Here is a 24,112-nt window from a genome sequence, read left to right on the forward strand (position 1 = left end):
ACATTTCTTCATGGACACCTTTCACTCCACTTTCTTGTTCTTTATCTGTAATTTGTTTTAGCTTCCTTGTGTATTTTTTTTCCATCTCTGTCATTTCTCAGTGACTCTCCTTTCCTTTAATACGGTCCTCTCTTGTAGCAAACCAGTATGGTCCTCAAAACAATGCCCTATTCTATTTTAATTCATTGGAGATTGTAGTGTTGTATGATGTAGCCATTTAACAATACTGGTAAAATATTGGTATTGAAAATATGTGCCTTTCATGGAGGCTTTGATGTAGCTCTGGTAGAGGTTTAGAGCCATTGAAGAGCTTTGCAATTCTCCATAGACAATCCATTCCTTTCTACTAATTATGTTTAATTCTAAACTCAATTCTTTCTTTTCCATCGTCTGTCCAAGGTATGTATACTGAATGGATAAGCTTTGTGGTTTGTCCATCTGACGTCATGTCAATAGACATTCTTCATTCATGTGTTTTTTTTCCTGCATGGATAATTAGTCCAGTTTCTTCCAAGTTGTTATGGATTTTGTCCAAGAGACTTTGAAGATTTCTAGAACTGCAGCCAGTATAATATTATTTGCCAACAAAAACATCAAGAGGAATTCATTGTTTACAGGGAATATTAGACTGCATGCCAGATCAGTTCTATGATGCATTTGAACTTATTAGGCAAACATACATCTTCCTGTTGTTTTGTGCCTCACATACTATTAACGATTATTGACAAAGTTTCATTTCTGTTATTATATCTTTTGAAGGAATCTTGAAAAATATTGATGTATGCATGTCACCTTGCTGATGCCTATTTCAATACAATGTAAGCTCCTTGAGGCCAGCAACCTAATAAAGTGCATGATGAATAATAGATGCTTAATAAATTCTTGTTGATTGATCAAGAGCCTTTAGAGTGGTTATTTGCTCTACCAAATCAAAACTTGTTTTTATCATGAACTAACGATAAGAACAGTGAAATCTTGTGTTCTGTATCCATCCTTCAACTCTACAATATTAAAGATGTAGTCTACTGTAGAATATTGCATGCGAAAGCCTGCCTGTCCCATGGTAATATCTCGGCAATGATTTCCTTGGGGTATGTGTATATAGATTATTTTTATAAAATGTCTATAAAGACAGAGAAGTGGCATATAGGTTAGTAGTTGTTGAGGATCTCTTGGTCACCTTTTTTCTTTTTGTATTAGTGAAGTATGAGTTTTCTTCTCCCTTACCTCATCTTCCTCCCAAACTCACCCCTTCCACTTTCCCCTCCTTCAGATGTGTTATGAATCGGTCCTTCAGTGTCCTTACATTTATGTTACTTCTTACATGGATATCTTGTATATATGCTTCATCTAATCTAGCTTCCTTTCCCATCTTTGTTCTATTTAATGTCATTTCTACTTCTCATATATGTAGATCTATAACATTAATAGTCCAGTTGTGTTGGCTCCACTTCCCTTCATGGTGCAAAATTTTTTTTTAAATTAACCTTTGCAGATCCTTTGCAACTGCTATGCATTTATTGCCTCCTTCCAAGTTTATCTTTAGCTATAATTAGTATAACTTTACTTAGTTGGATTTCTTGATAAAATTTCTTTAAACCCAATTTGCCACCCATTGTTTCCAACTGGTTTTTTTTTTGAGGTAATACAATTCATTCTCTATAAGATTTTACAAATTAATTTATATTTTAAACTGGTCATGTCCTTGGCTGCCATATTTTTCTTCTTGGCAAGTAGACCATGTATTAACTGACTAGCTAACTTTTTAGATTCTTTTGGTGTTATGATAATATTTTTTCATAATTAATACCTATGTCAATTCTTCACAATGCCTCCATTTTTTCAGCATCAGTATCTTGTTTAAACAGATCAAGTTAGAATTGTTTTAATTACAGACTATTTTCCTCATTTTTATTCTTTTTACTTTTTGTGAATCAGCTGATTCAGGAATGGCTGCCCCACCAATAATGAGTAGTTCTTCTCAATAAAAATATAATCATTTTCATCTTTTGTAATGTCATTTTGTGCTTGCCATGTCCAGTACCTCCCATTCCATTTTAGGAAAACATTTATGATACATAGACTTATGTATGATCTGCATGATCTGTATGATCTAGGTGATCTGTAAATTGGGGTTATTTTCAGTCCTTATTTCTGATCTATATTTCCCAACATTTTCACTATACTCATCTATTCACTTTTACATTGAAGTGACAGAGTACTGTGTTTTATGTTAATAGAATTTGTACAGTATTATCAAGCTCTCCATAGAATTCCCCAAGGTCTTCATCTTTTGCAACAGATGGTGGTGCATAAGCTGCAAAGTTTTCCTGATGGTCATTTTGCAAATATTTATCATAAGCACTGCAAAATGAAATGATCAAATGTTCCATCAAGTTGCCTTTATGGATGCTTGATAAAAACCAGCTATTTACCTCTTAGAATCCCCCGTCTCCATCAGGATTGACCTGAATTATCTGAATTATCATAATTACTTTGTGAACAAATCAACTTTTATACTTTCCTTCTACATGAGGCTTTTCCTGATTCTCAGTGTCCTCTGTTTATCAGTAGTGCCTTCTCTCCTGAAAGCATCTTGTATCTATTTTTTTGTTGTTGTTATACAATCATTTTCAGTTCTGTCTGACTCTTTGTGACCCCATTTGGGGTTTTCTTGGCAAACATAATGAAGTGGTTAGCCATTTCCTTCTCCAGCTCATTTTACAGATGAGGAAACTGAGGCAAAGAGTCATGCAGCTACTAAGCGTCGGCAACCATATTGGAACTTAAGAAGATGAATCTTCCTGTCCTTAGGCCTGGTACTCTATTCACTGTGTCACCTAGTTTCTCATTAATAAATGATAATTGATTAATTAATGATAGAAAACATTGATTTGCTTTTTTAAGGAGAACTTACGAGCTAGGTTTTCTGCAACTTCCTTCTGTCTTCTGATTTTGTTTATAGCAAATATATCAAGATAAATATGATTCAGTTCCTCTAGCAGTGTGTCCACTTTGCTGGTCATTGGGCAAGGAGCTCACATTAAGAGTTGTTATTGTTGTTTAGTTGTTTCAGTTGTGTCCTACTCTTTGTGGCCCCATTTTGGGGTTTTCTTGGCAAAGATACTGGAGTAGTTTGTTGTTTCCTTCTCCAGCTCATTTTATGGATGAGGAACTGAGGCAGACAGGGTTAAGTGACTTGCCCAGGGTCACACAGCTAGTAAATGTCTAATGCCAGATTTGAACTCAGGAAGAGTCTTTCTGCTAGGCCCAGCACTCTATCCACTGCACCACCTAGCTGCCCCACATTAAGAATACTTATAAATAACCTGATTTGAAATGAGAAATTATCTAAAACCTGTGATCTTTTTTATACCTTTTCTTCTTTTTTCCACCACTCTGATACCTTCTTATAGAAGAGGAAGGGTGCCATAGAAGGCTAAGTGCCATTTTGTATTGTTATTTGTTTCAGAAATTGCTGAAGAATTCACCACCTAGTGGCCCAAACATTGAGATAAACCTCTTTGTCCTTAGGTAGGCTGATCCTCGGAAAGCAGTGCCAGTCTGTATCTGGGCCCTCATGTGAATCCATTCCAGCATGATAGAGCCTTCCCTATCCACTGGCATAGTCTTAGAGAAGTCAGGGTCATCTCCATGCTACAATGAGGCATCATAATTGAACTTCATGGAGTTGTCTCTCCCAAGACTCCCCCTAAAACCAAAACTCAGTAGCCATTTATTTACAGCATTGAATACTAGAATGGAATGAGCTTCTTCCATTGACCTAAACTTCAAATCTTTGTTGTTCTGGTCACAGAATCTCAAAATTGGAAAGGAAATTCAGAGGTCAGCTAGTCCAGCATCTACCTGAATAGTAACCTCCTCTACAACATACCTAACAAGTGGTTACCTTGTCTTTATTTTAACACTTTATGGTGAAGAGATTCCCATTACTTCCTGAGGCATACCTCCACTTCTGAATAGCTTTGATTCTTAGAAAATTTTTCTTTTATCAAGCCTAATTTTGCTACTTAAACCCACTGCTCCTAATTTTGTCTTCTTTGTACCCAAATAAAACAATTCTCCACTTGAAGAGTTCTATCATACCTTCCCTGTGTTTTTTTTCTTTTCCAGTTTAATAGGCCCATTTCCTTCAACCAATTGTCATATAATTCCATAGCTTAATATCTAAGCCTTTGACCATTCTGATTGAATGTAACCTGCTTATCAGTGTCCTTTCTGAAATGTGAAACCCAGAACTGATGATACTACTTGAAGTATGGTCTGAAAAGAGAAAGACTGACAAATAGAGCTGTCACATCCTTTAGTAAACTCTACACTTCTCTTAAAGTCTTTCTCATTTAAGTAATTCCCTAATTTTATGTACATAGTATTCAATTACTTGTTGATAGAATTCTTGATTTTTTTTTAGAAGGGTACAAAAGTTGATTTGTTCACAAAGTAATTATGATAATTCAGATACATTTGTTTAAACAAATTTTGATATTAGCTTAGATAAATTCTCATTAATTCATATTCTTTGGATGATTAAATGTTTTAGAATATCCTTCATGAGCAAATGAATACTCTATTAATTTGATATTTGCCTTATTTTCCTTTAATGAATACTCTATTAATTTGATATTTGCCTTATTTTCCTTGAAAGGGTTAAGTTTTTGTATTTCTATTTTCTGGAGTTTTATTTTAAAAAATCAGTGGGTGACAAATTACAGAATTTCAGCATTGTAAGGAACATCTCTGGCATCTTGTCCAACTTACAGTGGTCTAAAGAACAAATCATAGCAATAATAGATTATTAAAAATGACAATGAAACAATATGCCAAAATTTATGGGATATACCTAAAGCAGTCTATGGGTGAGAAATACATATCTAAATCTTCATTATTTGAAGGAGAAGTAGCTACTTTCTCCTCAGAGTATATACCTCACTTTTATGAAGAATCTCAAATGCAGTTCTTCACTCCAAATATTCAGAGGTCCTGTGTGTGTTTCTATATGTGTGTGTGTGAGACATTCTTTTACATTCCAACCTCCTAAAGTCAGAGTCATCTACATTAGAATTATTATATATTAAGGGCTTCATAGTAGTATTCATTTTACTAATATTTTTGGCTAAGTCTGTGTCAATCCAAGACCAAATATAAAAGAACCTAATTCTCAGGCAAAATGATTGAGTAAAATTTTAGGGAGAGGAAAGGGAATAAACATCATTCTGGAATTTTCCATGTAAATGCCATGGTAACCACCTCTCATCTTATCATTTCTCTGCACAAACTCAGTCAGAGAAAATGGCTTGGAAGAGGAGCTAAGGTCTTTTCTGCATCAGGGGAATTCATCTTTCTACCCCACATAATCACTGTGATGGCTATGGTACTGGAACTCCAATGACCTGATTTATAAGATGATGCTAGCAATCAAGTGTACTTACCCCTGTAATTTCAGCAGCTTTGATTCATCCTTCTTATAACAGATCAACCACTCTTTCAAATGTTGCCACATGTCAGAGGAGTGTAGCAAAAGTTTCCTTGTGATAAATATATCTACATCTTGATAATCCTCCTATAATATGGGGTGGAGGGGAGAATCACATTATGTTCATTTATTTTTGTTTACACTGTAATGCTTTAATTGTTTAGATATTTTCTCACTTTAACACCTAAGGTATAAAAATCTATGGAAGTTTTAAAAATATGTGCATGTTATTTCCAGCAGATTTGCTTAATTTTAAAATGTTTTTTAGAACAGTACATTAATTTATTAAGAATCTATCATGTTTTTGGTACTGTATGGTAGACTCTGGAATACAAAGACAGAAATTGTTCCTGCCCTCAAGGAACTTACATATTACTGGGGAAGACCAAAAAAAAAAGACAGTGTATAGTACAAGCAAAAGAGTACTGACCGGATTCATTGGACCTGAATTCCGATGCTCACCACCTTTGTGACCTTGAGCAATCTCCTTAACCTCTTGGGCTTCACTTTCCTCACCTGTAAAGTGGGGGTATGATTGGACCAGATGGTCTCTGAAATTCCTTCCTACTCTGATTCTATGAGCCTATGTATACAAATAAATAAATACAAAGTAATTTGCAGGAATAAGGGTGGGCCTAACAGCTGGAGAAACCATAAAAGACTTCATTTAAGGGGTAATGCTTAACTGAGCCTTGAAGAAATCTAAGGATGCTAGAAACAGATCTGAGGGCATTGCAGGTATGTAGGACAACTTTATGCGAAGGTACGGAACTTGACAATGAAATGTTGTGAACATTGCCTGAGTTATAAGCAGGTCCATCTTGACTGGAGTATAGACTAAGTGAGCAGAAATAGGGTTCATTCAGTCTGCAAAAATAGGTTTGAGTGAGATTGTGAAGGGCTTTAAATTGCCAAACCACATTTGTGTTTTATCTAGAGGCCAGAGAGATAGTTTAGCATGAGAGATTGATTTATGCTTTAGAAACCTCAATTTAATAGCCTGAGTACATGATGTATTGTAAAGGAAGAAACTGGAGGTGGTAATCATAGTAAAGAAGTAGGCAGCGTTGTGCAGTGGAAAGACCTGGACAGGAATTTTGCTCTGCCATAAACTTGATGTGTGACCTTGGATTGCTCACTTCATCAGTGTGGTACTCAATTTTATTTAGGTTTTCTCATCTATAATAGGGGGAGATTGAGGCTGATGATTTTTTTAAATGGTATTTTATTTCTTTTCCAATTACATTTCAAGGCAATTTTTAGCATTCATTTTTGCAAGATTTTGAATTTCAAATTTTTCTTCCTCCCCTCCTTCCCTCTTCCTAAAATGGTAGGCAATTTGATATAGGTTATACATGTTCTACCACGTAAAACACATTTCCATATTAGTCGTAATTGTGAAAGAAGAAACAGATAAAAAAAACCACAAAAAGAATAAAGTGAAAAAATATGCTTCCACCTGCATTTCAAAGTCCATTAGTTCTTTATCTGGATATGGATAGCATTCCTTTGTGAGTCTTTTGTGCTTATCTTGGATCATTGTTTTACTGAGAAGAGCTTAGTGATAATCATAGTTGATTATCACACAATGTTTCCAGTACTGTGTATCATGTTTTCCTGGTTCTTCTCATTTCACTTTGCATCAGTTTGTATAAGTTTTTCCAGGTTTTTTCTGAAATTTGCCTGTTCATCATTTCTTGTGGCATAATGGTATTCCGTTACATTCATATACCACAGCTCGTTCAGCCATTCTCCAATTGATGGGCATCCCCTTAATTTCTAATATTTTGCCACTATAAAAAGGGCTGCTATAAATATTTTGTCCATTTTTCCTCTTTTATGATCTCTTTAGGATATAAACCTAGTAGTGGTATTGCTGGATCAAAGGGTATGCACAGTTTGGTTGCCCTTTGGGCATAGTTCCAAATTGCTCTCTAGAGTGGTTGAATCAGTTCACAACTCTACCAGCAGTGAATTAGTTTCCCAGTTTTTATACAACCTCTGCAATGTTTATCGTTTTCTTTTTTTTTTTTTGCCATGTTAGCCAATCTTTACGTGTGAAGTGGTATTGCATTTTTCTAATCAAAAATTATTTAGAGTTTTAATTTCTTCATCTAAAAACTGCCTGTTCATATATTTTGACCATTTATCAATTAGAGAATGGTTTGTATTCTTATAAATTCAGTTCTCTACATATTTGAGAAATGAAGCCTTTATCAGAGACATTTGTTGTAAAGATCGTTTCCCAGCTTTCTTTCTAATTTCGGTTGCATTGATTTTGTTTGTGCAAAAGCTTTTTAATTTAATATAATCAAAATTATCTATTTTATATTTTGTAATGCTCTCCATCTCTTGTTTCATTATGAACCTGTACTCACTTAACTTCTTCTTTAAAAATTTGAATGCTATACCATTTGGTGCAGATGTGTTTAGTATTGCCATTATTTCATTGTCCTTGGTAGCATTTAGCAAGATGTAGTTTCCTTCCTTATCTCTTTTAATTAGGTCTGATTTTGCTTTTACTTTGTCTAAAATCAGGATTGCTACCTCTACTTTTTTTATGTCAGCTGAAGCGTAATGATTCTTCTCCATCCCCTTACCTTTCCTCGGTGTGTGTCTCTCTGCTTCAAGTGTATTTCTTGTAAACAATATATTTTAGGATTCTGGTTTTTGATCCACCCTACTATCTGCTTCTATTTTATGAAAGAGTTCATTCCATTGACATTCACAGTTATGTGTATTTCCTTCCATCCTATTTTTCCTCCTGTTTGTCTTCTCTCTCCTTTCACCCTTTCTCTCCACACCAGTGTTTTGCTTCTGTCTGTCATCTCCCCCGATCTGTTTTCCCTTCTGCCTATCTCCTCCATATTTACATACTCTCCTCCCCTCCTCCTTCCGTGTCAGGTGAGAGAGATTTCTATATTCAACTGATTATGTATATTACTCCCTCTTTGAGCCAATACTGATGAGAGTAAGGTTCAAGTGATGCCCATTACCCACTCTCCCATCTCTCCCTCAATTGTAATAGGTCTTTCACACCTCTTCATGTGAAATAATTTACCCCCTTCTACCTCTCCCCTTCTTCTGCACGCAGTGTCCTCCTCTTTCTCATTCCTTAGTTATTTTTTATGTCATTCCCTCAAATTCACTTTATATCTGTACCCTCTATGTATTGTCCTCACTGTACTATTAGTGGCACAAGTTTTAAGAATGACAACTGTCATCTTCCCATGTAGGGATATAAACAGTTCAGCTCCATTGAATCCCTTATGTTTTCTTTTCCTTTTTTACCTGTTTATATTTTTCTTTGGTCTTGATATTAGAGATCAAATTTTTTGTTCAATTCTGGTCTTCTTCTTATGAAAGCTTGACATCCTATTTCATTGAATGAACTTTTTTTCCCCTTTGAAGTAATATGCTTAATTTTGCTGGGTAGGTGATTCTTGGCTGTAGTCCTAGCTCCTTTGCCTTCCAAAAGAATCATGTTCCTTGACCTCTGATCTTTTAATGTTGAAGCTACTAAATCCTGTGTAATTCTGATTTTGACTTTCCAATATTTGAATTGTTTCTTTCTGGCCACTGGCAGTATTTTTACCTAGACCTGATAGTTCTGTAATTTGGCTATAACGTTCCTTGGAGTTTTTATTTTGAGATCTTTTTCCTGAGGTGATCAGTGTTTTCTTTCAATGCCTATTTTGCCATCTGGTTCTAGGATATCAGGACAGTTTTCCTTGATAATTTCTCAAAAGATGATGTCCAGGTCCTCCTTTTGATTATGACTTTTAGTAGTCAAATGGTTCTGACATTGTGTCTCCTGGATCTCTTTTCCAAGTTAGTTATTTTTCCCATGAGGTATTTTATGTTTTCTTCCATTTTTTTTCATTCTTTTTAAGTTGTTTGATTGATTCTTGTTGTCTCATGGAATCATTAGCTTCCACTTGCCTAATTCTAACTTTTAAGAAATTGTTGTCCTCAAGTAGCTTTTTTACTTTCTTTTCCCTTTGGCCAATTGTATTCTTTAAGGATTTGTTTTCTTCAGTGTATTTTTCTATCTCCTTTTCTATTTGGCCAGTTCTACTTTTTAAGCAGCTGTTTTCTTTTTCCAAGCTATTGACTCTTTTTTTCATAATTCTCTTGCATCACTCTCATTTCTTTTCCCATTCCTTCTACCTCTCTTATATGATTTTTAAGCTCCTTTTTGAGCTCTCCCGTGAATTCTTTCTGGGCTTGAGATCACTTCCCATTTTAGTTTGGGATTTTGCTTATAGGTGTTTTGGCATTGTTGTCCTCTAGTGAGTATGTGTCTTGATATTCCCTGTCACCATAATAACTTTCTGTGGTCAGATTCCTTTTTTGTTGTTTTCTGCTCATCTTTTTTGGCCTTTTTTTACTTTCTTTTAAATGTGAGCTCTGCTCCAGGATGGAAGGGGCACTGTCTCAAGATTCTTGTTCCAGGAGCTATAGGCTCTGACTGTTTACCTGGTGCTGCATTAATGTTACCCTGAGGCCCCCGGGGGACCCTTGTGTCCAGTATTGTGCTGGGTGGGGAGTGGCTGGCCCTGCTGGAGGCCATAGTGGTCTAGCAGCTTACTCAGTGCTGAACCAGTGTTCTAGTGGTGGTGTCTGACATGAGCTGGGGCCAGTGTGGTGTTAATGTGTTTCCCTGGGGCCACACTGAAGCATGTGGTGGTCTGGCTGCTGGCATCTGTTTGCCCAGAGCTCTGCTGGAGCATGTGGCCTGTTTGCTTAGGCACCCATAGGGTTGCCATTTACCTGTTTACCCAGGGCTACACTGAAGCACATGGAGGTCTGGCCTCTGGAGGTTGCCTGTTTGTCCAGGGCTACACTGAATTATGTGAATGGGCCAGTGCGGGCAGCTTCCTGTTTGCTTAGGCCACCCATAGGGTTGGTATTTACCTATTTTACTGGGGCTATGGTGAAGCACATCCTGGTTCTGGAGTCTGCCCATTCTCCTGGCTATGCTGAGGCATGTGGTGGGTCCTGGTGTTGGCATTTGCCTGCTGCCTTGTGCTGGGGCTCGGGATCTACTGCAGGTTTGCTGAAGTGGGACTTGCTGCTGTCTTGCTGGGACACTTCCTGTACTACCCTTTCACATGAATGAGATGGACCTTTCTCAACGATCTTCCAAGTTTCTTGGACTTAAAGACTGTTTTACCCTGCCTTTTTGCTGGTTCTGCTGTTCCAGCATTTGTTTTGGGGCTCTATTTTATCTTTGTTTGGAGGTGAATAGGGGAGAGTTATGGCAACTTAGTGCTTACTCTGCCGTCTGATGAATATCTAGTGCCATCTTAGTTCCATGATAGTCTTTCCTTCTAAACTTCCAAGAAGAAATTTTATTAACCTAAAAGTATTCAAAAACCAATGCACAATCATAAAATCAAGCCCTGGTTCATGTGGCCAAAGTTTTCAGCAAATTGCAGCATTCCTAGTGAAAATGAGAAAGTAAAGAACAGTGCAATGACTTGGCATGACTCTAGAAGACTGATGATAAAGCATACTTCCTGCCTTCTGGTGGAGAGATGATGAGTTAGAGAGGCAGAATAAGGCCACATTTTCAGACATAGCTAATGTGTAGGTTAACCTTGCTTGACTATTTGTTACATTGTAGGGCTTTGGGAAAGAGGGAGAGTAATAGGAGGAATAAAGAGTAGGGATAGCAGTGTCAAGAATGAGAAAGAAAAGCATATCAATGAAATAAAAAAAAATTCCTAGAAGAGAGTGAAAAAGATATTTATAAGGGGAGACAGACAAGCATGGCAGTGTTGGTACTCCCATATTAAATGGAATATTTACTTTAAAATACAGCTTGTATGGAATAGAGATTTATGGCTTCATATATAATTCTTTTTTTCTTTGTTCTTTGTATATGAAATATTCCTGTTTGCTGATATGCTAAGTTCATATTTTTTTTAAAATTTTTTAATAAGAAAGTTAAAACGTAAATAAAAAGGGAAAAATAAATTTAAAGCTAAAAAAGCAATAAAAGCTTAATAAATTTTATATAAGTTGCATTGAACTGGACCTATATAATTGCAGATATGGAGCCTTCTGTATTAAGTTTCAATATGTTTAACATAGCAGATTCATATAAAAACTCAGTGAGTATACTGTTATTCTCTCCTTTCTCACCCATTCCTTTTAAAAAATAATAATAACAGTAACCACTTATCATGCTAACAAACATTAAAAACCCAAGAACTTTTCTTAACCAATTTGTGGTCAAGGGCAAATATAGCAGAAACTATTATGTTGAAGAGACACAAGTTCACCGTAAACATTCAACATTTAATTTTCTTTTATTTGCAGTGTACTTAAATGAAGCTGGATTCAACTTTGTGAGGAAGTGCATTCAAGCTGTAGAGTCTAGAGGTAAGTGGGACATGAGTTATTTTTCTCATGTTGTTTCCGGTATATGCTTCATTTTTACATAGAAGCTATTTCCGGGATCTTAGCAAATAGGCTAATACAAGACAGACAGACAGACAGAGAGAGAGACACACAAAGAGAAAGACTTATTTAGACATTTATTAATATGTCAGGTATTTCATATTCTTAATGTATTTAGAAATTTAGAATACACTTACAAATAAAGGCAGGAGCTTCATCTGTGCGAACAGGGAGCAGAAGTAGCGTGGCCTGGTAGAAATCTTGGGATTAGAGTGAGAGGACCTAGTTCCAGTGCTGGCTTTGCTTCTTTCTATCTTTGTAAGTTTCATATCCTCTGAGCATCAGTTTCCTTATCTGTGGAATGATCATCTTATATTAGATAACTTCTAGTGACCCTTCCAAGTCTTACTTCACGATCCCATGAATTTTATGATCCCATGGTCCCCTTGAATTTTAAACTCCTATAACTTGTAGTCATTATGTTTTCTAGTCCTGCTGAAAGGCCAAAATCCCTCACTTATGAGCTGAATTTTATTTTTGTTTCTGAAAACTTGTCTCAATTAATATATATATATATATGTAAAATGTGTATGTGTGTATATATACATATATATAGTTAAAGTCATACATTTTATTTTACTTAATAACTTATTGCAGTGCCATATACATAATAGGCTCTCAATAGATATTTTATATTTTTCTTGGTTGATTGTTTCCAAGATTGGGAGGTCTAGGTGACTTAACCAGTTTTAATAATTTAATATTTCAATATTTATCTTTAATATTTTAAGTATTAAATAAATTGTTTATACTTCATATTTTTAATATTTATAAACTAATATTTAATATATGACCAGTTTAATATTTAATGATTTAATATTTTAAGTTAAATGGTAAGGCTTTTTACAAGCAATGGAATGGCTCCTTGGTTCCAGTTGTTATTAGGTATTTGCATAGCCTGGTTTCAGGTCAGTGCTTAGGAAATGTTAGTGAAGATAACAGAACTTTCCAAATCCTCATCTGTTCTTCCCATTCATACAAAGATATAAAATTCCATTTTTCCACTAAGCTGAGTAATTTTAAGTAAAATAACAAGCTTCTTTCTGTTTTACCTGCACACATAGTATGTTATATGACTCTCACCACCAACAGAAAGGTTGTGCATACCGTTAGCATTGTTTAGAAACTATTCTCTTTTGAATACCTACCAGGTTCCCTACAACAATCCCCACCTCCTTAGTATTGTGGTTTGTATTTTTATTTGTCATTATTTGTTTTCAGATTCATTGCTGGTTATTTTGGTAAAGGATAGCCAAATTTCTATCCTTGGGTACCACTAATAAGGTCAATGAGTATATCTAGTATGTACAGAAAAGAGAAAGGTGAAAAGAAGCACATGGGAAAAAGACAGTAACAAGAGGGAAAAGATAAGTAGATTAGAAAACAATTAAAAGAAATATGAGGGAGCTATATTATATAATATGACATTCTTGGTAGGTGCTAAGTAAGTATTTCTTAGCCATCTCTCCTCTACCTAGTAGTTATTTTGTATGTATCTCATGTGGACTTATGTACATTCATGTTGTCTTCTTCAATAAAATGTAAGTTACTTGAGAGCGTCTTTTTGTTTGTATCTCTATCAACTGTACAATGCTATTATTTAATAATATTTAATAAATGCTCACTGATTAATTGAATGAATAAAGGAATGGTTAGGATGAGAGATATTATAAAGAAATATGGCATTGTATAAAGAACTCTAGAGATAACAGAACCCTGGAGATATCAGAAAACATGAGTTTAAGTTCCTGACTCTACTATTTATTCTCTGTGTGACCTTGGACAAATCACTTAATGTCTTTAGGTCTCAGTTTCCTCATGTAAGATGAAGGGTTCAATTAGATGATCTCCAGAGTTCCTTTTAGTTCCAAAATTCTATTATTTTGCTGTTGTTTATTTCTAACAAAAATTGACACAGTGAGTAGCTAGCACAAATGTTTGATCAACCACTCAGATTGTATTGTCTGCATAGAGGCACCTCATGTGCCAAATTAGCTCTGTGTCTAATTTAATCCTTGAGCAATGTTAGAAATTGTATTGAATATTGAATATTAACTAGCCTTAATTAAGGCTAGTTAAATAATGTAAGTTACTAACTCATTGAAGTAAGCATTATTTTACTGGCCTTTAGGGATATTGACCTGAATTATGGTCACTTAATATTTCTCACACAATGAAAAGGCATTCTCATGAAAACTTAAAAAAATCAGGAATCATGTGTTTGAGCTATACACCCTAAATATGTTAGTCTCAAATTTTTATACATAAAGCATCCTGTGCTTGATTGGATTTATCATTTTTCTTTATTCAGATGTTTAACCGTGGCATATTAAAGTAGTCTAAATTACTCTATAGTGCTTTTACTCGTCATTAGTGACACTGATGTGGGCAAACCAGGAGAATATAGGCCCAAGAGCTGGCCTGGGTCACTGGGGTAGGTAAGTACGGGGATAGTGTGTACAAGCAAGAAGTCATAAATAGAGGATTCCACTCAATTCATAAGATGAAGTCAGACCCAGAGTTAGGGAGAACCAATCCAGAAGCAACAGGCAAAGTATTAAGGCCAGATAAAAGATTTAAGGCTCCAGGACAAAGTGGACAAGTCTGAGTAGTCTGGCTAGGATCAATTTCCAGACAACCAAACTAGACAGGAGAGTCTAAGTAGAAAGAAGTACAAGGAGGGAATGTACACTCTGGGATTCAAAACATCCCTGAGGAAAAGATGAGAATTGAAGTCCAGACATGCAGAGTTGAAGAACAATATCTTAAGGAACAGAATAGATGGGTGGATCCATGCGGCACCATGGAGGATGGGGTAAGATTACTGTCCATTACAGGTTCACAGCTCGAGAGATACAAAGGGCTTTGGAGGCCGTCTCTTCCCATTCTCCATTTTCATAGATGACAAAAACTGAGGCCAGGTATAGGAGATGGATTGCTCAATGTCCTGGTTTTAAATTTCCTCTTGGATAAGAGCTGAGAGATAAGTGCTATACTCCAGGGTAAGCTGTGACTACAGATTTTTGTAGGAACTCAGGGACAGAATTCTAGGTCCTCAGCAGTTCTGACAGTCTTATCAGGATGAGGAAGTGTTAGCTTAAATGGTTGAGGAATATAATGCAACAAATATTAGGTAACAGTGAGTGATCATAGAATAATAGATTTAGAGCTAAAAGGCACTTTAGAGTGCTTCATTTTTACATAAGAGGAAACCACAGACTAGGAAAGTAAAGTGACTTGCCCAAAGTCATATAGTGGAAGAGCCAGAATTTGAACCCAGGTCCTAAGACCCTAAATCTACCTTTTATTCTACTACTCCACAATGTAGTGAAACATCTCTTCAATTAAGGGATATCTACCTTCCTGCATGTCCTAGAAGTATAAACAAATCAGAATAGTAAAACTTGAAAGCTGTCAGATTCACATTTGATATCCTGAAAATATTATCTAATGTGAGAAATAGAGGCCTAAAAGAAGTTTCAAGGATAAACTTGTTAAAGTTAAAATTTCAGAAGCGGATAAGTAGCTTTCAAATTGTGGATAGGCCTGTTTGGGCAGCTTTGTATCCTCTGGAGTCTGTTTCAGGTGCTCTTCCTCTGATTCTTCCCCTTAGGCATCACCATTTTAGGGCTTTACCGAATAGGAGGCGTGAACTCCAAGGTCCAGAAGCTCATGAACACCATATTTTGTAAGTAGGAAATGAAATTAGTTACTCAGTGGGGATTCTTTTTTGGGACTATATGCAAGGAAAAGAAGCACCCCTACAAGGCTTCTGTTAGCTAGAGACTCTCTGCAGGCTTCTTTTCTTTCTTCTGTGATCAGTATAAATTGAAATTCTTTGTGTCCTGAGGTAAGATTCTAAAACCAGATCTGTAATATTGTTTTAATCGCCTAAGTTGAAAGTTCCATCTGCTTCTTCAAGTTTTACTGGAGCCATTTGTCCAGACCACTCCTTTGCCCACATCACACTGTACATGAAGTTGTGTTTGTATTTATGCCTGTTGTCTTCTTTCTCTCTCCTTGGTCCCTCTCCCCAAGATGAATGTTAGCTCCTGGGGTGCAACAATTGGCCATTTTTTAATCTCTTTATTCCCAGTACCCCACACATTGCCTCATACGTATTGGGTGAATTGAATTGGGCCATTTGGTATGGTCAGTTATACAACTGAGCAGCCTGGTGTAATCAAAGAATATGGGACTTGGAGTCTAAGAGCAATTACTCAAGCAATTACTCAGCATCTGTTAAATTCCAGATTCTAAGCAAGGAGGATAGAAATTTCAAAATAAGCAATTCCTGCCTTTAAGGAGCTTACATTCTACTAAGTCTGGTTTGGAATCAGTCCTAGCCCTACCACTTGTGTGATCTCTAGCAGGTGACTTAACCTCATCTATTTCCTCAGGTGTCAAAAGAATAAATTAATTCTGTACTACTTGTCTCATAGGGTTGTTGTGAGACTCAAATAAGATACTGCATGCTTACTTTGTAATGTCAGATGATAATAATGGTAACAAAAATGATAGCTGGCATTTATATAGCATCTACTATGTGACAGCCACTGTGCTAAACACTTTACAAATATTATCTCATTTGACTTTTATAACATCCCTGGGAGGTAGGTCCTATTATTACCATCTCCATTTTATAGTTGAGTAAACTGTGGCAAACAGAGGTTAGGTGACTTGTTCAGGGTCACACAGTGTCTGGGGTAGATTTGAACTCAGGTTTTTCTGGCTTTAGATCCAGTACTCTGTCCACTGTGCCACCTAGCTATTATAAAGGTTACCACACACTCAGTCTTAATGATTAAACTGTTTAGGCATTCAAAGACCTTCACCATCTGGATTTAGAAGAAAGCAATTACTTGTGATTATTCAGACTTCTTCCTCAGATCCTAGGAATAGCCAAAGGCTTATTAGTGCTCAGAGAGCAAGTATCACAATTGATAACCCAGATTAATTTAAACCCTTCTGTTTGGGAGCCTACAAATTATATTTATTCTCCTAAAGTTCTTATGCACCTTGTATTGGGGTCAGTGAACCTGCGTTTTAAAAAATATTTTTGACAGCTGTGTTTCAATATAATCGATTTCCTTTGCAATTCTATTTGCTTTATTTTATACATTTAAAAGCATTATTCTGAGAAAAGCTCCATTTGCTTCTCCCAACTCTCAAAGAGATCCATGACAGAAAAAAAGGTTAAAAACTTCCAGGTATAGTAGGAGAGATTGGTCATCAAAGCTTAACAGTGATTTGGAGTTGTTTGGTTTAGCTGGAAAGCTAACTAGTTTCTCTTGGCTGCCCCCCTTTCCTAGCTTCTTTCTTCCAGAGTCTGGGGGTTGAGGTGAGGCAGGACAAGGACTTGCCCTTAGTGCCTTTACTCTACTCCTCAGGGTTGCATAGGTGGAGCTCCTGAACCAACCACCTAGATTTGCTTGAGCTTAGTACTTACCAAGCCTATATCTCCCTAATAGGAGAGCTTAGCTCCTTCTTTGCCCAGGAGAATCTACAAAAGTCTAGATTCTTATAACTTAATATTTTCTCCCTTTTGGAGGAATTATAATACTATCCACTAACATTTCTTTGACTTCAGTCCTGAAGAGAATTTTCTCAACTCCCTCCAGTTCTCCCTTGACTCCTTCAGCTCCTCCATCTACTCCTCTTGAGCAAATGAAAGACATACAGACCAGTAATGCCTTGGTTTAACCACAAATTTATCTTAGTAGTTTCTTGTACAGATTTGGTTAATAGCAGTATGAAATATATACTTTAAAGAAACAGAGACAAGCTTTGGAGCAGATGCTCTGGAGAGGAGCATGAATGCTGTGGGTTCTATCTAGCTCATTTGCGTATTATGATAGTAATAGCATCAACAGGAAAAGCAGCATTACTGTCCTTCAGGACCTCATTTTATCTTTATCAGTTGGAAAGGAACTCTGACCTTTCCAAAGAATGTTACTTATGTCTTCCTCTAAGTGAGATTTTGGCCCTCTCCTCCTACTAGGATGAAAGGAAGGAGCCCCTCTGCCTTTTTAAGTACAGACAGTCCCACAGTCCCTGGCACTGGAAACTTTCTATTTGCCCATGTATCTCCATTGCCCCACTACATAAGAAAGATGTTGGGACTATGCTCTCAGGCAAAGCAAATCAATGAGTTGTTTCATCTATCACCACCAGATTATATTAAGCAGAATTCTGAGTTTAGCTCCAGTGGTGTTCTGAGCAGTCAATATCTTATTGTCCTAAGATCACATCTCCTTAACTAGTTTGATTGGTTTTCCAAATATCCTATTTTAAACCTCTTATTTTTATTTTTTTTCCAGCTCCTAAGTCTCCTCCTGATATTGATATTGATATTGAACTGTGGGATAATAAAACAATAACAAGTGGACTAAAAAACTACCTCAGGTAAGATTTGCCACTTGGATTTTTTCATTTTTTTCCACTGCCTTTCAAAGTGATCACAATATTTCACTGGGGTTAGAAGTTCTGCTCTTGATTTATGGCTTTGATTTACCCTTTAGCTTAATTTCATTGAGCCCCTGGAACAAATAGTAAGAGTCTGGTAACATTTATACTTGCAAAAATGCAGCTTGGCTTTAGGACTAATGTTTTAAAAGGCCACAATATGGGCATGTTACACTTTGGAAGGAGAACTTTTTCCGTCATAAAACTTGCTGCAAAAGCTGTTGAAGAATGTCTTTAATTCCAATCTTTGGTAACAATTTTAAAATTCTTTTTTTTTATTTAAGAAGTCAATCTTTGGCCCTTAAAAAAACACAATTCTAATGAGTTATATATAAAGTATTATACATTCATTAGTTTACTTTAAAAGTAGTATCAATAAATGAGACAGATCCTTGCTTTAATTATAATTTAATTAAAAAATCATTAAGTATCTACTGACACTTGGGGTAGATGTTGAAAGTAAAAAGATAAAACAAGGCACAGAACTTGCTTTCAATGGAGTCTAAAATATAATTGTGGGTGAGCACACCTATGAACACAAACAACTATAAAGCAGAATGTGGTCAGTGTAAAGGAGAGATTCAAAAATTCCATGAGAAATTTAAGGAGAGAGAGAGAGAGCTAGTTTTCACCTGAGAAGAGGTCATACTTGAATTGTGCCTTGAGAGTTGAGAGAAATTTCAGTAGTCTGATAAAGATGAGGAAGCATGGGAACAGGGCAGTACAAAAATGGGGACAGTAATCCAACATGGCTAGAAAGCAATTAGTCTAAGAGAAGACCAGAATGAGTGATTAGAACTAAATTGTGGAAGTCCTTGAATTCCTGGGTGGGGAGTTTATTCTTTACTTCAAAGGTAATAGTGAACCACTAAGGGTTTTTTGAGATGGAAGTGACATCATCAGAGGCCTGCATTAAGACTGCTTTGGTAGCTGTGTGAAGGATAGATTGAAGTAGGAAAATCAGTTAAAAGGCTATTGTAGCTGTTCAGGTAACAGGTAATAAGTGAAAGACTGAACTAGGGTGGTTGCAGTTTGTGTTAAAAGCAGGAAATAGACATGAGAAATATTGCAATGTTATAATAATCAGGTCTTGACACCAGCATAGACTGTCAGGAGTAAATGAGTGTAACTCTGAGGCTGTGAGCCTTAGTAACTAGGAGGATGATCATTGTCCCATCAAAAGAAATAGACATGGCAGGAAAGGGGATGTTTGGGTTTACAGTGCTAAGTTCAGTTTACAACATGGTGATTTTGAGGTGCCAACAGGATATCCAGAAAATAGATCTAAATAGGAGACTAGAGCCTGGGGTGGGGGCAGGAGGATCAAAAGATTTGGGAATACCAATTAGATTGTCAATAGTTAGGATTGTTTATTCTCTACCATTTTCCTCTTTCTTTTTTTTTGTTGTTGTTTAGATTTTTCCGTTATACCTGTAGTATTTTTTTCCTGGCCCTTATTGCCATTAACTAGTCACTATATAGAATTTATAGATGTATGTGTGTGTATACATATAGATGGGTTCGTTTTGAGGGGGGCATTTATTGAATAGGACTTTGTTAACTATCTAGAGCCAGGAAGACCTGGGTTCAAGTCTTACCTCTGACACATTATTGACTGTTTAACCTTGAGCAGGTTATGTAACCTCTCAGTGCTCTAGATAACTAAGACTTTAAAATTGCAGACAATGTGCTTAGTTGTATTGGTAGAGGGAGTTTCCTCCTGGCTCACTGTCACAGTGATGTGAAGTCACAGGCCCATTCCTTATTCCCATTTTATTTGATGAATAGGTGGCACAGTAGATAGAGTGCCAGCCCCAGAGTCAGGAGTACCTTTTCCTGAGTTCAAATCTGGCCTCAGACACTTAATATCTGTGGTACCCTGGCCAAGTCACCTAACCCTATTTGCCTGTGTTTCCACATCTGAAAATGAGCTGGAGAAGGAAATGGGAAATCACTCTAGGGTTTTTGTGAAGAAAACCTCAAAATAGGGTCATGAAGAGTTGGACACAACTGAAAAATGACTCAGCAGTCAGGGATTTTGAACATTTTATGTCTCTAAAAATTAGAACACTAGGTCAAGTTATTTGTTTGTTTTTAATTATATGTCTCTTAGTTGAAAAGGAGTTTATTTTCCCCCATGGGCCAATGTCTATTTAGCCACTTTGCTGTCATTGTGAACTTGGTCTCAGGCTAAGAAGAGACTGTATGACTCAGGAGTGTCTTATGAGTAATATTCTGAAGAAGGCAAGGGCACAAAGTTTAGCATATGGGAAGTGGGTAAAAGCTGCCATTTAAAAATGTATTTCTTTTGTTCTTTATGATAGGTGTCTCACTGAACCACTGATGACTTATAAGTTGCACAAGGATTTCATTGTTGCTGTTAGTAAGTATTTTTTTAAAAAAAGATATATACTGTTTTAAAATCCAATCAGAGTCCAACAGCCATCTAAAGTAGTTGTTAACAATTCAATGCCATTTTAAAGTTTTGAAATTCATCAGTACTTCAGAGATTCATGATTTTATCAATGTGAGGAACTCCCTGTACTAACCAAAATTATATTCCCTACTCACTTCAGTAAATGTCTTCACAATTACCTAGCCAAAATAAGTTAAATTACCTAATAGGCAGATTTCTGCTGATGAGCCTCTACCAGTTTTAAAACTGATACTTTATCGACAGAATTCTTATAGTCCACAGACAGACCTGTAACTCAGAGCCTTTTTATCTACCAGAGCATTACCTCCCATAATCCAGTGTCATTTCTACAATATGATAAAGAATAAAAGTAAGACTTTAGTAGAAGAGATTTTGAAGTATCTTCTATTAACAGATGTTCTTTAGTATTTTAGTTAATCCATGGTTTAATGTAAAAGGATGTGACACATGAACATCTAATAAAGGGGCTGAATTATTTGAAGTTGTTTGGTTGATTTCATTGAGTGCCTTTAATAGATGAATTGCATAAAATAACTTAAGACTTAGATGCACATTGTGGGTACTATCCTGTATGAAGAAATTAATTTTATTAATTAATTTTAATATTCTCTTGTTAAAATCATCTGCTTCGTGGAATAAACATACTTTAAGAAAGTTGGACCTACAGTAAAATTCTTTAGCATAGTGCAGTGCAGTGGAAAGCTTAATGAGTTAGGAATTGAAAAGGGATGGTTCCCATTCCGCCTTAATCATTAATGAGCTTTCCAACTTTCAGCAAGCCACCTCACCTCTTTGTCCCCAAGTTTGCCAGTATGTAAAATGAGCATGTTGCACTAGCTGATTCCTAAAGTAGCTATATAGTTATATGACTCAATGAAATTATTTTCCCATTGATTTCCATTATAAAAATGGAGATACATTCCTCCAGAGTAAAGAATTGGTCTCTGACTGCAACAAAAATTGAAATGTGAAATGATCCTAATTAAATTCAATAACTACTATTATCCAGTAGTTTGATTTCTCTTTCCATTTTAGCCAAGGAAGAGACAAAGCCCTGACTGGTGGTAGTTTTCAAGGACTTAAAAACAAATTATTTTTTCCAATTTTAAGATACTGTTATTTAAAATTTTGAGTTCCAAATTCTATCCTTCCCTATTTCCCTGCTCTCCCCACCCCCTCCCCAATATGGTAAGCAATCAGATTTAGGTTATACGTGTGCAATGATTTAAAACATTTCCGTATTAGTCATAAAAATCAATTCTTAACCTAACATTGTGAGAAAATCATTTGGAGCTCTGTTATTGGAACCTAACTCCTGCAAAGGGAGGGAGTGAAGAAGGCAAAGAGAGTAAGTGAAAAATAAGGAACTTCTTAATGTCTTTAATTGATTAATGAGCAGAATTTGATCATTATTGGTGTCTGATCTTTGTTTGTAGAAGTTGTTATGTCTACAATGGCTTTCTTTTCATGAATTAGAAATAACAGCTTCTCTATTTTCATTAGTGCCTGAAGATACTTACTGGTGCGTATATAAGCTAATGAACTATAGAGTTTTACCCCCAAATCCTTACCCATGCACAATGCCTTTCTTCTTATAAAAAATCTCTTTAAGAGATTGTCACATGAAAGAATGACAGCAAAATTCCTCATTACAAGTTACATAATGTTTTCATTGTTGTTTCTAAGTACATTTGAAAAACAAAAGATAAAGAATAGAGTTTATGGTGTTTAAAATCTAAACGTCCAAGATCAGTTTAATTGGTACAACAGCCATTTATAGCAATTATTAACAATTAATGTTTTCAAATTTTGAAATTCTTCAGAGGGCCATGATTTTATCCATGTAGGTTATTCCTATACCAATCAAAATGATAACCTTCTCAATACCTCATTGTGTGTGTGTATGATAGCTTCTAAAGGAGAAGATCATTTCATACCCATTTTTTTAGTTGTATCATATTTTAGGTTTTTTATGGTTTGGATTTTCTTTTAGGCAGATAGAAAATTTTTTTCTTAAGGAGCTATTAAAATATGTGCATAACAAGTATCTTCCATAAATATAACTTTATTTCAAAATGTTTAAAGCTTCAATCATAGTAAAACAGTCAGTATGCTATGGGGTTGGAAGTCTTATTGGACCAGATTGGAAATCTTATTGGATTTCAAAAGGTCAAGGTTGTAGTTCAAACTCAGGCCCTTACCTCTTGTGACTTTGATCAATTTATTTCATTCTTCTTGTCTTGAGTTTCTCCATCTGTAAAATGAGGGAGCTGGATTAGAGAAGTGATAAATCTCTTCCAGCTAACGCTGTCTATTCTGTAACTTATGTCTGTAAAAGTAAAGTATTATTTAAATGTAAGGCTTTATTTTTCTTTACAAAGATAATAAGCTATGGAAAAGGTTTATTAGGAAATTTGAATTATACAAAATAGTGAGTTGAAGGGGAAGTATTTTCCACGTTTTGAACCATAAACGTGACAATATAGTGACAATTTATTAGTTAAAAGATAAGTTATGACATACAATTTGCTAGAAAAGTCTTAAAATAAAAAAGTAAAAAGGTTTATAATTCCAACAAAAAAGAAAATTATCTCATAATCTGTAATTTTTAAAAGTTTTTTTAGTTTTCTTTTAAAACAGAAGAATGGGTAAAGGATCTTAATATATGAATATCTAGTTTTACAAGTTCATAGAATGTAGACCTGGAAGAGAACTCAAAGATCATTTAGTCCAATATCACTGATTTTACAGATGAGAAAAGTTATTCTTGGTCACATAGGTCAGTGCAGCAGGCTTGGGACTCATTCATATTCTCTGATGATATATTCAATGTACATTCCATGGTATCATGCTACTTCCCTCAATCTCCTCCTAAATATAGAATACAGTTAGAGTGCAAGAACACAAACAGGCAAGCTAGTGATATAGTCTACTGAGGAGAATGGGTAAAGGACAACCAAATCAAGATCATTGGCACTAATAAAAACTGATGGTAAAGAATGAAAATATCCATGAGGTGAGAGAAATGGTTATTTCTCTCTTATATTAATATCCAATTATTAATTGAAATTATGATTTTCCCTTTTCTATTTCCTCATTCAGAAATCAGCCCCTTGTAGGTTATTCAACCAGCGTCTGAAGGACATTGCTGATAGATGAGATTGCCCAAATCCTTGGGGTACAAGCTTTCTGGTCTTGTTAAAGACCCCACATATCTGTGGAAGCTAGGTTCTGATTAAAGAGTAAAA

General features: G+C 35.7%; 1 protein-coding gene across 3 annotated transcripts in view; it reads left to right on the plus strand.

Annotated features, from left to right (window-relative positions):
• ARHGAP42 (Rho GTPase activating protein 42) overlaps positions 1-24,112 on the plus strand; it is a 383,988-nt gene that overhangs the window by 318,220 nt on the left and 41,656 nt on the right. For all 3 annotated transcript variants that reach the window (XM_027849544.1, XM_027849543.1, XM_027849545.1), the window contains 4 exons: positions 11,822-11,884; positions 15,576-15,650; positions 18,283-18,367; positions 20,752-20,810. In XM_027849544.1, the coding sequence (XP_027705345.1) occupies positions 11,822-11,884; positions 15,576-15,650; positions 18,283-18,367; positions 20,752-20,810 (282 nt within the window). The remainder of the gene's footprint in view (positions 1-11,821; positions 11,885-15,575; positions 15,651-18,282; positions 18,368-20,751; positions 20,811-24,112) is intronic.

Source organism: Vombatus ursinus, unplaced genomic scaffold (genome assembly GCF_900497805.2).
Source record: "Vombatus ursinus unplaced genomic scaffold, bare-nosed wombat genome assembly UNPS02007612.1, whole genome shotgun sequence".
NCBI classification, from domain to species: Eukaryota; Metazoa; Chordata; class Mammalia; order Diprotodontia; family Vombatidae; genus Vombatus; species Vombatus ursinus.